Source organism: Mchenga conophoros, linkage group LG9 (genome assembly GCF_057382185.1).
Source record: "Mchenga conophoros isolate Kocher_MC1m ecotype Shallow Benthic linkage group LG9, M_conophoros_male_GT1.1, whole genome shotgun sequence".
Lineage (NCBI taxonomy): Eukaryota > Metazoa > Chordata > Actinopteri > Cichliformes > Cichlidae > Mchenga > Mchenga conophoros.
In genome coordinates, this window is record NC_140534.1 from 17,369,016 (window position 1) to 17,383,707 (window position 14,692).

The window sequence follows — 14,692 nt, forward strand, 5'->3', positions numbered from 1 at the left end:
CATGCTAAATTTATTTTAAATCAAAAGAAATGCCTCATCAGCAATATTTGACTCCCGGCACTCACATATCTGCATGTAGAAAGACTATTTATTTAGTTATATGTTTAATTTGGAGAAGAATTTGTTCTCTTTTTTTCCACTTTTTTGTTTTTTCTTGGTTACAGTGTTATGTTGCCTAGTGACAGGAGTCCTGACTCCTTTTCCTGCTACTGTGGCAGTATAGCAACAATCTGCAAGGAGTGACAATAGCTTCAAAACAACTGCTGTTTACGTGACATTTTTACCACAAGTGACTGAAAGGATCACTTCACACACCTGACAAATTCAAACTTAGTGGGAAGGTGGAGCTTTACTGTTGCTGTGTACACACCTCAAGCAGGTAGTTGGGTTTGTTTGGGTTTTCTTTTTCTTTTTTTCAGGCCACTTTCAGTTCACAGCAGATGAAGGGGAATCTCGGCTCGCTCCATAGTAAATGTTGGTCTTAGAAATGGGTTGTGGGAACAGTAAGGTGCTGCCTGAGGCATCTAAGAAAAGCTATGTAAGTGTGGTGCAGTCACTAGTAGCTTTCAGTAAAGGACATGAGGATGATGATGAGCCAAAGAAACAAAAGAAGAAGCAAAAAAATCCATGGTTTTCTGCCAGTGTTCACCTAGGACCAAGCAGCAAACAGCAAATCAAACAAAGACAAGAATGGAACAAGGTTCCCAGGTATAAGGACAAGTTTGAGCCACGCGTCACAGCACGGTAAGTGTTCACAGTTTGAATAATTATTTCTTCAGAGTTTTTAAAGCAGACAGTATTTTTCATGCTATGCTTGCTGGAAATTGTATTTTGTACATCCATGATATTTAAATCTGCCAATCTTGTACTGGAAAAAAAAAAATCAAGAATCAAATATAACATGGTGGATGGTTGAAATTTAGGCCCCTCAAAATCCAGGAAAGTGGCAACTGATAGATTGGCTTTTATCCACTAATCTTGAGGCCAGTACATTATTTGGCAATAGCAATTTACAGCCAAACATAAGTGGAAAAGCCTGCATTTGCAGTGCTCATAGGAGCCTTTTAACATTCGTCTTTCTCATTCTTTCCAACCCAACATCCTGCAATAATGGTAGACAGTCATTTGAGATCCTTGGGGGTTTTAATGCCGGAAACACCGCCTTCCTGTACTTGTCAGATAAAGGCCTAGAAACAATTAAAGGAACAAAACTGATTCCTTTTTAAGGGGAAACATGTGTATTGCTCATCATCCCATAATTCAAAGCTTGCATAAAGTATTGCCTTGTTTATTGGCGATCTAAATCAGGATCATACATATTGGTTTGATCGACTTTGCATGCTGTATAGCATAGTGCAAAACATATATTCCCATACATCAGGACTGCAGCTGCAGGGAGAGACATTTAGTGCTTTGCAGCAGTGTATCATGAGATAGTTATGCTGTAATGAGTCACCATTCCCCTTCTGCCCTGTCAGGTATGACATCAAAGCCCTGATTGGTCGTGGAAGCTTCAGTCGTGTTGTGCGTGTGGAGCACAGGGCAACTCGCCAGCCCTTTGCCATAAAAATGATGGAGGTAGAGGCCCCAGAGGGTCGTGAGGTGTGTGATTCTGAACTAGCAGTGCTGCAGAGGGTGAGCCATGCTAATGTCATTCAGCTGGTTGAGGTGTTCCAGTTTCCACAGCGTGTTTACATGGTACTGGAACTGGCGACAGGAGGGGAACTTTTGGACCGTGTTGTCAGCAGGGGCCACTTCACTGAGCGAGATGCTACCCAGGCCATCCAGATGATACTGGCTGCATTGGTATACCTGCACAGCCTGGGAATCACCCACAGAGACTTGAAGCCTGAGAATCTTCTGTACTACCACCCCGGAGCAGACTCCAGATTGTTGGTGACCGACTTTGGATTGTCTGCTTTTGCCAGCACACTCACCAGGTGTGAGATTTCTGAACGAGGCAACGAGGAAACTGGAGAGTCGTGGTCTTTGAGGACCACTTGTGGAACCCCTGAGTACATGGCTCCTGAAATGTTGCTGAGGAGACCCTATTCCTGTGCAGTGGACATGTGGGCTTTAGGGGTAATTGCCTACATTTTGCTGAGTGGAACTGTGCCGTTTGAGGATGACAGCCGCACACGGCTCTACAGATCCATTGTGAGAGGAAAATATAGCTTCCGTGGAAATGTAAGTTTACTGGACTTTTTGTTCAGTTATGTTTAGTAAGTAATTTTGGATAGCAAATAGAGGTTCTAGAGGATTTAATAAACTAAATGAGAAAATTTTGCACCATAAGCACGTTGTGCTACTGCTAAAACTCTTTGACCAGAATAAAGGAAATATGAAGACAGATTGGATTTAAGTGCGACCCACAGCAGATTCAAGAAGAATTTTTGTCTTTTTATTAATTTTTTGGTGGGTAAATGTGCCTGTTTGTTGATGTTTTTCTGCTAATCATGAAATGAAAAATACACAAAATGTTGTTAGAGACACTATGAGCAGGAAAAGTAGCCCACAGATGTAATTTACAGGCTGAACTGAAAAACATACCCTTTAATGACAAACAAGTGGATATCAGCCGTAAGGACCAGGTGAAAATGGAAAACAGTATGATAGGTTTGTAGCTTGAACCTATTCGCTGGAACGTTGAGGACAATATAATTACACAGCAAGCAAGACCCGAAGTAGGCAAAGTTCTTCATGTTACTCATGCATGAGGGAGACCTGCCTGGGGTCAAGCGTCGTTCCCCCACTTGACCTCCGTCAGACTCTCAGCCAGGTTCCCCATAGCACTCCTTTTATTGTGGTTACATGAATATGCATAGGGTCATTAACATATAACATCTTACATAGGTATACATGTGAACAAAGAATACTGTGTATGTGTGTGTGTGTGTGTGTGTGTATGTGTGTGTGTGTGTGTGTATGTGTGTGTGTGTGTGTGAGGTCAAGATGTGACCCTGTGAAGACTCCCCAAACGCTGGTGCCAGGAGTCTAGCGGGTCCATCTGAACAAAAGGCTCTTATACTTAAAGAGATATACATATGTTTGCTATGACATATATCAACAAAGAGAAAATACGACCTCTCCTAGGAGGTGTGTGATCTATGCCAGAACACTCTGTAGAGGAGTGAACGCACTCCCCCTTCATGCTACTCAGAGTTGTTACAGACCTCCTAGGATGAGACATTCTTTCAATCTACAAATGATTATACACCTCTAAGCATATATGGTTAAATATTTCTAAGCATAAATGACAATCAACAATACAAAATCTAACACAGTAGGATCCTGAAAATCTGTAGGCCGACTTACTGATAAGTATCCAAATTAACCTAAACCATGTCACTTGTGTTGGTGTAGAATGTGGATGATTTAAAAGCTAAAGTATTATTAACATCAATATGTTTCGAAGTGCCTTAGGTCAAGCCAGTATAGGTTGCTAGCACATAGCTAATATTAGCCTTTTAGCAGCTAACTAGGTAGAGTGCTAAAATAATTCCATACTGAAATCATATTTTTATACAGTTAAATGTGTTTTCTTTGCATTTTATATTGTGAGGTGACTTTTCCCCCACTGAGAGTGGTATTCATATGCTGAACTCTAGCAACACTCAGCGAAACTGTCTGTTTAAAGTAACTGTTAACGTGCTGTAGCTTGTTGCTAGCACAGTGATTGCTTGGTTTATGGAATGCAAAATTATGATCAAGTTTTATACTTCTTTTATACTTCCCAAATAGTGCTGTGGTAACTTTTATTTGTGATCTACATGTTGCACTGGTTTCTAAACAGTCGGTTTATTTCAATATAACATGCCCAATCTCCCAGGAGCCATTCAGTTTGGACCATGATCGCAAACTGAGTGATGAGATTCAGCTGCAGGTAATTTCCTAACAGGACAGGCACAGCTTGTTAATTGCAACCAGAAAAGCATTTAAATTTAGGTCATACATGTATATGTTAAATCTAGGCCTAATGTGGCAGAGAATCATTATAATGAAAACATTCTTCAGTAACTGACAGGCTCTAATGTGGGACTGCAAACCGTGCAAATATTTTTTGACATTGGTTCTGTTGCGCTCTTCTATTAAAACAACTTAGATCACTTCAGGAAATGCCTGATTAACAAAAGTTTATTTCTTTACCGTCAACATGTGCAACGCATTTTTTTGCAGATTTCATGGGGAATCTTGTGTGTGTGTGTGTGTGTGTGTGTGTGTGTGTGTGTGTGTGTGTGTGTGTGTGTGTGTGTGTGTGTGTGTGTGTGTGTGTGTGTGTCTGACAATCCGTGCAGGTCGTGTTAGAGGACAACTCATGAGATTATGGTGAAAACTGTGAGCGCTGTCCATGGTCCTGAAATTTTAACAGTTTAATTTGACTGTAATAAAACTTTATTAGGGAAAACTGTGTTTGATCTCTATCTGAGGCACGATTGTTTTCAAGATAGGGTTCAAAGTCCATGTCGTCATCCCTTTGTTCTCTCAGTTCTTCAGCTATTTCACTTCAAATCTGATCGTGCAGGCTATGATAATCCTGCACCTGCATGAGTTTTCATGCTTGATTTAAATATTCCTCTTTCTATATTTTATGCCTTGAGAAAGAAACTGCCAGGAATGCATATGCAGGAGGCTCAGTTGCAAAAATCTCCAAGTTTCCACCTCTTACAAGCAATCTTGCCATTGCGCTCTCTTTTTAAATACCAACTTTACTTTTGTTAGGGAAAAACCCAGTTTGTTTTGGCATAAGGCATTAAATCTTAATCTTGAAAACAGAAAGAAGCTGAAGAAAACTGTCAAGGTAACCTTGAGCATCTATTAGAAATGCGTCTTTGTTCATTTTCAACTTTTTGGCCAGCTGTGGCCTCACCCACTGAAGTGCATCTGCTTCCAGCATAATCATTGAAAAAAATGTAGTTTTAACTAAATCCCTGATTTTCATTTTGACATCTGGTCTTCTCCCTATAGTATAATCTGGCATTATTTATGACGTGCATGCTCTGAAATTATGCAAAACATTTCTTCACATATGGTCATTACATCTACTCACCACACAATAATAATTCATACCTTAATCACTGCGCTTTTAGAACTACCAGAAATGGTACCATCCTTCCATCCTTGCCTGACATAAGTAGGAAAAAAAAGTCAGCTCAGCACATTGCAGTACTGGTGTGGTAACAAGGTGAACCTCTCCTTGTTTTCATGTCTTCTTCTGCAATATTGCAAAGCACATGAAAGAAAATGTGAAAGTTTGTTGTGATGTCTTTGAGTTCCTCGCTTGGTTTGGTTCTTTGAGAATGCTTTGAAATGGTGGGAAATGGGGCCTTGCGTGATTTTCTCCCCACTTCCCTATATCATATAACTGAAGTGGGTGTTTTTAAAAGCCTATTCAGTCAAGCTCAGTAGTGAGTTCGGGCTTGTTCTTTCACGCTGATTACACACAACGCTGGATTATTCACTGGGCTTTAAGCCTGGCTCGATTCTTAGGGATGCAGTCTGACATTTTAGTCTGGCATACAAGAGGCTCCCTGGACTATTATCCCTGTGTTTACCGCTGCACTGACCACCAGCTGAACAATAATGCAAAATCCTTCTAAACTTCATGCAAGAGCTTATTTTATGTTTTTCACGGTGGTTTTTGACATAGCACATATGTAGGCCACGCTAGTGAGGAAAAAGTCTTGACATTAAAGCTAAAAGCAACATTTATAGAACCGTACGCTCAGTCTCTCACATCTCAGTGAGATGCAGTCAAGGCATCAATCTGTAAATTCATATGGTCGTATTATAAAGACATCATACATGGCTGAGTAACAGTCCAGGGCTTGATAGATCAGCCATCAATCACATTTCCATGTTGACAAGGCACTTATTCTCTGTCATGTGCGAGTATCCACCCTCTCCAGCAGAGTGACAACACAGTTAAGCGCGCACGCTGTGATAATAATGTAGTGAAGGTTGACAAGTACCCACAAAACGTGGACGTCTGTCATCACAAGGGCTCCTCATGTCATTAAGAAGGGTTCCTCTCTTTGGGTGCCTCAGGAATTTCTTTCACATACTAAACTTGACTTGAAGCGCATCAGTTGGAATGACATGTCCACCAATTAAACAAAGTGACTATTGGACTTTGCCCCCTTCCCAAAAAATGTGCTTTTCGCAGCAAGAAGGGGAACACTGACTGACTGGATCCTCAGTGTCTTACGGCGTACTACTACTGAATGACAGGGGTGGTTTGCCTGGAGTGATATCTTCTTGACTTGAGATGTTACAAGTGAATGTGATTGGATGTCAATCCAATCTGTGCATTTTCACCTCCACAGAGACTGGAGAGCAGGTGTTGCCAATAACATGAACAATGGCTCGTTCCAATCAAGTGTCCCAGTATGGCGTAACAGTGCAAACAAAGCAAATGCCATAGCGAGACACTGAAAAGTAAAGCAGTCAAAAGGAATGAAGACATAATTAACTCGATTTCTGTGGTCAATAGGAAAAAAAGGAGTAAAAATAAAGTTGGTATGATCACAGATGCAGTCAGCATGGCAAGACAGCCTTTGAAGACATTTGCTGGCAGTGCACATTCTGCTTCAACAAGATGGCAGAGATGCAGTAAATTAGTACAATTTGACACAACAAGTGATAATATTAAACAGTGGAAACCATCTGGTAAATCTAGATATGGTTTAAAACCCAAATACCCGCTGCTATTAATTTATTGAAAACCTGCAGTGCTGTATTAGAGCAAGCCCGGTACATTTATTAGATTTTTGTTACCTATCCAGCGTATCAGCCCCTTTTGCATTATGAAGTGTTACGGCAACACAAATTTGTTTAATGGGCTTTACAAAAAATAAATAAATAAATGCATAAAAATTATGTAGACTTGCTGCCTCGTAAAATATGCGTATCTGCTTAATAAGGGTGAATAATAATATTTTGAGTGTTTAGTACTAATGAGGATAATTCACATGAACTAAAAGAATTTCAGTTTGAATTAAATGCACTTTGGACAACCTAGGTTTAGCAAATTTTATCATTTAAAAAGAAAAGAGAACTAAAAAAATCCCACTTTTGTTACATTTCTGTTCCCCATGCGCTGCGCAATAACAGGTCCACAAACCCTAACAACACCACTGACCAGGAGCACTAATCAAAACAAGAATCTCAATCACCACAAGACTGCAAAATTACTGAAACAAAAATCCCTGCGCTGCTAACTTAAGGGTTTAAAGTTAAATATTAACAGTGCAGACGATGAAACCAGATCAAATTATTAAATCAAACAAGTATGCAAGGCTGTACTCTAAAGCAAAAACTCAATGCAGATAACTCAATATAAGTGAGGGTACTGTTTGCATTTACAGTGTTACAGGAATGAGTTATTACTTTTAAGCCTAAAAGTTTCACTCTACCCAGCCCAAAGCCATGTTAAGTAAGTTAGCATATTTCTGTATAACCACATGCATTAACACATGGGTTTTTTTAAACATTTACAGCAGACTGCAGTCATCGGAGACCATGTATAAATATGTATTCAATGATGCAGTGTAGCAAAAAGGATTAACTTCAGGTACAGATGGACATAACTGTTTTTTCTCCTCTTCCTCACTATGTAAATTAATACACAGGGGCTGCAATTACAAACATTTTTCCAAATGTATCAGCAACCTTTTGTTTTTATTCAGGCTGAACGGGGACTTTGGGCACATGCATGTGTGTAATTTTGCGTGAAAATGTGAGTGGGATGGGGGAGGTTTGAGGAGAGAGGCGAAGGTGAGACTGAATCGGAAATGCAGAAGGCCGCTGGCACCTTCCCACGAATTGAGTCCCTTTGTCTCACCGGCAGCTCCCACCCCTTCTTTTATTGCACTAGCAGCAGACACACAAACGGTACATTCATACGTGCCATGCACGCTCCACTCACAGGTGCAGCAGCTCCTCGCCTGAGGACCTGTAGTGCAAACTCACGCTGATGTGTTTGCTCAGTAGTGAGCGTGAGGAAGAGGGGGAGCCGGGTGTTGATGGCACGGGAGTGAGGGAGGATGCGAGTGAGGAAAAGAGGAGGGGGCAGAGGACAAGCAGGACAGAAGAAGGAACGGATGTAGCCTCAAGGGCTTTGAACGCCTTATCACTTAGTCCCTTCTCTCTGTATAAGACAAATAATTTCCTTTGCACATAATCGGGGACATCTCATCTGTGTGACTGTATTTTGTTTGTGTGCCTGCGAGCGTGAATGTGTGGCAGTCTTTTGCATGTAAAGCAGCAGTCCTCGCATTAGTTCTGTCCAGGTAGCCTGGTAACCTCCTCTGCATTCTGCCGCTGTGTTATGGAAGCCACACTTTCCTGACCCAGCCCAAATGTCTACATCTCCAAGCAGGAGGCCAAATGGGGTAATGGTTAGGCCAGTCTGCCCCCTAGTGAGCACCATGTGAACAGCCCCAGCCTCCACTTGGCCACAGTATATTGTACATGACAGCCCACTCTCTCCTGCATCCGAGTATTGATATTTTGATTACTGTGGGTTAGCTGGTACTTTCACCTGAATTAGCAACAGGCCACCTTCTCTATTTGGACTTATTATGATGAAGCATATTTACCTTGGCTTTCTTGCTCGGGGAAGGCTGCCAGGTGAATCAGATTGCAGTAAATTGTGAGACAGACACTCGTGGAGTGCTTCATGTGATCTGCTCTTGCTGCTTCTCCCTTTTTACTCCCAGCAGGAGCCTTGATGGTTGCACCTGAGAGGTGAGAGTAACAAAGGGTATAACGCCTGCTCTTTTAGTCCACTCTCTGGGCATCTTCTGCTTCTCCCTGTCCAGCACCCTGCAAACATTTACCATGCACCACTGACACCTGACACGTCCACACCCCACTACATGTTCAATTAGATAAACTGATCAGGAAATTGAACCCGGTTGTCCTTTGTTTGTTGCGGGCCTGAGCTGAGCCGGTAACACTCATTACTCAAAAGTGCGTTATCCTCCTGATCACATTAGCGCAATCCAAGCTTCTAGCGTTTTCTTCATTTGTTGCAATTACAGCTTTGTCAGGTAAAGATGTAGCGTGGCGCAAACACAGTCACTGGAGCTTCTCATTCACTCTAACAAGATGTTGCTCAATAAGCCAAGCCCTGTAGGTTTTTCCACTGCTTATACCGTATCTGCACTCCACTCATCTCCCTCCTCTCTCTTTCTCTCCCCTCGTTGGCTAGCTCTCAGCTCAGCAGTGATGTATAACACTAGCTCTCGCCCCCTTCCTCTAAACGCAATAAAGCCTTTGTGTATTTTGACGTGAAAAATGTTCAAAATAAGGGGGAGAGATAAACTTCCTGAAGGAGGCTCGGTTCCAAGGAGGCAACTCAGTTATGTCTCTTCTTCTTTAAGTGTACAGGAGGAAGGGAAACTTTTGATACCTCTCAACAGCAGCATCAAAGACTTTTACTGCATAATTCCAGCTTTTTTCTCATACATTGCCATCAGGCACTAAACGTATGTATTCCCGTTATTTCAGATCAAGGACAAAAGGCATCTGCTAGCCACAGCTGCTATCAAGTGTGTATTTCATGGCAAGGTAATAAGAGGCCTCGCCAAATCACCACCAGTGCCAGATAAAGGGGAAAGTCAGACTTGTTAGTCGTGGGAGCTCAATCAAACGGTGTCACTCTGCCTGCCTCTCAGGTGTGAAATAACAACAGTGTGAGAAGAAAGTTTGACTGAGAATCTTTTCTTTTTTTTTATGACTCGTTCTGCTGGCAGCTCAGCACCCTGTGCTGTGCTTATACACTCACACTCCCCACCCCACCCCCAGTCACTACACTGTGAGAATAAGAAAGTCCCCCACTTCTTTGAATTCCTCTCACCGGCAACAGTCTCGCGATTGTCAATTTCATGCTTGATTAATTGTCATTACTCCGCCAGAGACAAAAAAAGGAGAGAGAAATGTATTTCAGGATTAAAATGGAGAGCTAGACCTCCCTAAAGAGTGAGATTTAGTCTGAGCAAGGTTGAGCAAAGAAGCAGAGAGTTTTACACTCTGATTTCACTGCGTTTAGCTTTTTCAGTCCTCAGACAAACATGCCACAGAAATATTTGAGCGCACTGTGCTGAATATGGAAATAGAGAACAGAGATTAAGAAAGGGATCTTTTCATTGTGTTCAATACTACTCAGTAATAATTGAAATCACCAAATTTGATGGAAAAATCATGCAATTTGTTTTCTAATTACTCTAGTTACATAAGTGTTAACAAAGGTGTACCACAGGGTTCTGTTTTAGGACCTCTTTTAGTTGCCATTTTTTTAAAAGTGTCAAAATTTAGAAGGACTACAATTCATCTCTATCTTTAAATAATACTTTTTCATAGACGATAGTTCCTTTTGTGGCCCAAGTGGTACTGTACTCCTACAATTCAATCACATACTGAAAACTCTCATACTGAAAATATCCTCTCATTAAAAAATAAAAAAAATGTGCTTGGCTGGATGACAAACTGTGCTTTAAATAAAACATATAAGTGAGTTTTGGCAAATCTCTGGCTTCACATATATGTGAAACTATAAATCAGTATTGCACTGGACCAGGTTCTAAGATGAAAACTGTCTCTTAATGCCAACATTAGAAAAAAAATGGATTTAATTTGCTAAAAGCCAGACAAGTGGAACCATCTGAAATTTGTACAATTAGAGAAGTTAATTTCTTTTAAATGTGAAACTTCTTGGTCACATCAAGCACAGCGACCTTTTGTTGTCATTTTTACTTACAGTATTGCTTTATTATGTCAAGTTTTTATTGTTTTGAATATATTTATATGTATGTTTTCTTAGTTTAATTGTAATCAAGGATTTTTGTAAAATTGTGATAATGATTATGACCATTCAACATTAACCAGTTGCCTGATTTTCTTTTTGCTTTGATTCCAGATCAATCTAGTTGAAAATCTGTATCAATAATATTTTTATTTAAAATTTGATGGAAGCACAAAGGTCATCACTTTCCCGAGGCAGGCCTCTAGAAAGTTGATTCCCTGACTAAGAACCAAGGCTGTGATGAATAATTTAATGAATTTGAATTATGATAAGGATTCTGATGTCTTCTCTCACCCTGCAAAGATGGCTTTGCCGATTTCAAAGCACTCTTTAATGTCAGCTTGGGTCATGACAAGGCGGATGATTTGCAATGGATTCCACTGAAGCTCATCTTTGCTGCCTTTATTGTGCACCCAAAAAAATCCCACACATGCAGCAGAGCTGTCCTACCTCCCAGTCTTTGTATTCATTCAGCCAAGACTGCTGCTTCCTTTTGCCCAGTGACATTTAGCTTTCTTTTGAGTTTAGTTCTGCTTGTTAGGCCTGCAGAGCTCAGGGATCATAGTTTTATTGCTTTGTTAGAATGAAATCTTGCATCCCGCTTTGAAGCAGCTCGGAATCTGTGCATGCGCCTCTTCTAGATACCCAGCTATTAGAGCGCTGTGGGTGTCTGTGTGTGTGTGTGAGGGGTTTTGTAGGCTGAATTGTCATCTTCTTGGGTGAGAGTGTTAATAGTCTGCTTGTTCTATCCACAGCCTTGGCCTTCAGTGTCCAACTTGGCTAAGGACTTCATTCTGCACCTGCTAGTGTTGGACCCGGCCACCCGCCTCACTGCCGAAAAAGCCGTCCGCCACCCCTGGGTGGTCACCACGGCAGCCAACTCCTCCATGACGAACCTCCATAGATCTATTTCGCAGAATCTCAGGCAGCGGGCATCACGCAGCTCCTCCCGGTGCCCCAGCAGCAGCACCACAAGCTCCACTGATGCCAGCAGCCTGGGAAGGCTAATGCCACCAGAGACAAAGCCGAAGCAGCAGCAGCAGCAGGGAAGAGCAGCTGGACTGATTCAGCCTCAGAGAGCCATACAACCTCGAGCCAGAGGGCACAAGGAGCATCAGCATCATCCAACTAAAGCATTAGATTCACGAGAAGGCTAATGAAAGGATGGAACCAGCTGCCCCAGCTCTGCTCACGAACCACAGGGAGCCTAAGTGCCTGGGACAGGTGTTGTGACAAGAAAGTTTTCTGGATTGAAGTCAGGTTTTTCTACCAGAGTAATAACCCAGGTTCCCCTAAAGGCTCATTTCCATCTTCCATTAGTTTCTTGTGGGTGAATATCCTTTGATTCTGAGGTTCTGGCCAATACAGAGACAGAGCTGTCCACCTCCACAAAATCTCCAGCCCCTGGTTATTCACACTGCTCAGACTAATGGATTCAAGGTCTCATTTAGATCATTATGAGTCACAACATCACCTGCCTGTGAAGAGGTTCATTCTAAAAACCTAAAAATTTATCATTTGAGCAATGGGAGGTAATCATAGCCAGGATGATAAAATATTGCTGTTTCCTCTTTGATCTATTTTTTTTTATTATTTAAACTCCCCCATCACCACACAGCATATTTTGAGGAAAAAGAAGGAAGTATGACAGCGCTCTTGTCTTTCCCTTTGTTTTCATTCCTCCTACATAGGAGCACCCACAGTCCTGTGGAAACACTGAAAGCACAACCCATATATATACAGTGGCAGGCCTCTATCACGTTAAAACGAAGCTCTGGGATAAAGAGCTGCATCTTCTCCTGCACACTTTGTGTGAGCTGTAAACAACAGCAAAGAGCCTTCTTAAGAATATGTGTTATTTTCCAGTGAGAAGTTTTAAATTGAAATGCAAATATGTTACAGGAGGGGAAAGGCGTGGAAAGGCTGGATTAAAATGCAAGCGTGATGCCAAATATAATTGCCAGTGAAATCCAGTGTTATTTATCAGACATTACGTTTTAAAAGATTTAACAACAAAAGGAAAATCCACCAGATATTGGTGGATTTTCCTTTTGTTGTTAAATCTTTTAAAACTAATGCTTGGACTGTCTATGGATTCAAACTGTTTCTGACAATTGTAAGAGTTGTAAGTGTAAGAGAGCGCAATAAAAAGACAGCACAAGAGAGACGAGACAGTTTGTATATTAAAGTTTAATATTCAAGTCCATGGTTGTAAAAAAAAAAAAAATCTAGATTATTTTCAAAACCACTGATGCACATATACACATTAGCCACAACACTCAAACCACTAACTAGTGAAGCAAAACACATTAATCGTTTCAGTGTGAAATCCTTTGATTTGACACGCACACCCTGCCAAAACAATGGCAACCAGTGGGCTCCCTGGCGCACCCCAATGGCAGTGGTTTCTTGTAACAGAATAAAACACAATTTGTTCATATTATTCACATGGTCAAAAATGTCATAACACTGTTAGCTTTTTTAAATATCTTTAACAAAATGCTAAGATGTTCCATGCTATGCTCTCAATCCCTTCTCGTGGCCTTTGGCTGACAAATACTACAAGCTGTTTAGTATCAGCTTGAACTATCTTGGCCAAACACCAGTCAGGCAAAATTAACTTCAAGGTCACATCATTTTTGCTCTTGATAATGAAACTTTAGAGATGGCCGTGGGATGCAGCTGGAATCTTTAGAAAGTGCTAATAAATGGACCTTAAGGTTGCCACTGAAATACAAGTTCAACTTGGAAAAACCACCCAGCTCCATTCTCACCAATACAGCAAAGAAGATGCTTTACCAAGCTGTAAAAATGTACACTATGATGTAATTTGGAAGAGGTCTGTGTATTATTTCTTCAGCAGGGAGCACAGACACTTAACACTCGCCTCTCAAAGGCTGCCCATACTCAGTGACCCGAGATCAATGTCCCTTTGGGCAGAACAGAAGAGCTGCCGGTTGGAAGTAAAAGGGAAAAAAACACAGAGAACAGCATACAAGTAGGATGGTGGTGGGCAAAGAAAATCTCCTTAAAAGACCTGAGCCAACACTGCGTGGTCTTCTTTCTCTGTCCTTTGATGCCTTTTCTATATTTTGCTTTAAAATGAGTCAGTAACTTTTTGCTCTTAGAACCATATCGCTTCATATATTATGAGAAAACTTCATTTTCTTTGCCTTTTTTTCCCCTGAACTGTTTGCAAAGTTTGACAGAACGCTTGAGAATGAGCTGATTTGTTATGGATTTCTGTTTCAAACTCTGCAAATAAAATTCCATTCACGGGCTGATAAAGAAATTTGAATTGAATTAAACCAAATCGAAGTCAGCAATAGTGGAAAGTGGTCTTTTTGTTTAATCCTTTATCTTTAAGACGGGAAAGCAAACTAACTGTCACGTCTTTGTATTGGCCAGCTCATTTTTGCACACTGACTAATTCCATTGTTTTTGCTGTTATAGTAGGTTTAGAGTGGGCAGTGAGAGCCGCTTGATCTCGAGGAAATTTCTATACATATTTACTGCTGTCTTTAATAGAGCTCTGCAGAAAATCTCCCTATTATTTTAGCTTGTGATGCTATGTGATCAGTCAGCTATTGCTGCGCGAGATAAAACCATACTATTATTCATTATTCCCACCAGTTGCATGCAAATAAAGCTACCGTTATCGTTCACATAGCTTATTTTTTGACTTCTCTACCTTGCAAATTCAACATATTGGATTTGAGGTTTAAAATATCTCCTCTTGCAAGTGGAGGAAAGTCCTGAGCCTTTGTATTTTGAGCAAGAACTGTGTCCTCAAAACTCATTTAGCTTGTGTGCTGCTGGGTCAATATCTTTTGGGGCTTTAGTCGCATGCTGTGGTCAGCAAGGCCAAACAATCGAGAAAGCAGAGCT

General features: G+C 41.1%; 1 protein-coding gene across 1 annotated transcript; it reads left to right on the forward strand.

The window, feature by feature from the left end:
• Positions 1-487: 487 nt before the first annotated feature.
• On the forward strand, positions 488-11,961 carry LOC146567101 (serine/threonine-protein kinase H1-like). Its single transcript, XM_085285843.1, has 3 exons — positions 488-744; positions 1,479-2,187; positions 11,560-11,961. The coding sequence occupies exons 1-3, from the start codon at positions 488-490 to the stop codon at positions 11,959-11,961; spliced, it is 1,368 nt and encodes a 455-aa protein (XP_085141969.1).
• The last annotated feature ends 2,731 nt before the right edge of the window (positions 11,962-14,692 follow it).

Bases quoted from the DNA above. Each gene is read 5' to 3' on its own strand.
- LOC146567101 (XM_085285843.1), top strand. From the start codon at position 488: ATGGGTTGTGGGAACAGTAAGGTGCTGCCTGAGGCATCTAAGAAAAGC. The intron at 745-1,478 runs GTAAGTGTTCAC...CTGCCCTGTCAG, and splicing joins GAGCCACGCGTCACAGCACG to GTATGACATCAAAGCCCTGA. The intron at 2,188-11,559 runs GTAAGTTTACTG...TTCTATCCACAG, and splicing joins AATATAGCTTCCGTGGAAAT to CCTTGGCCTTCAGTGTCCAA.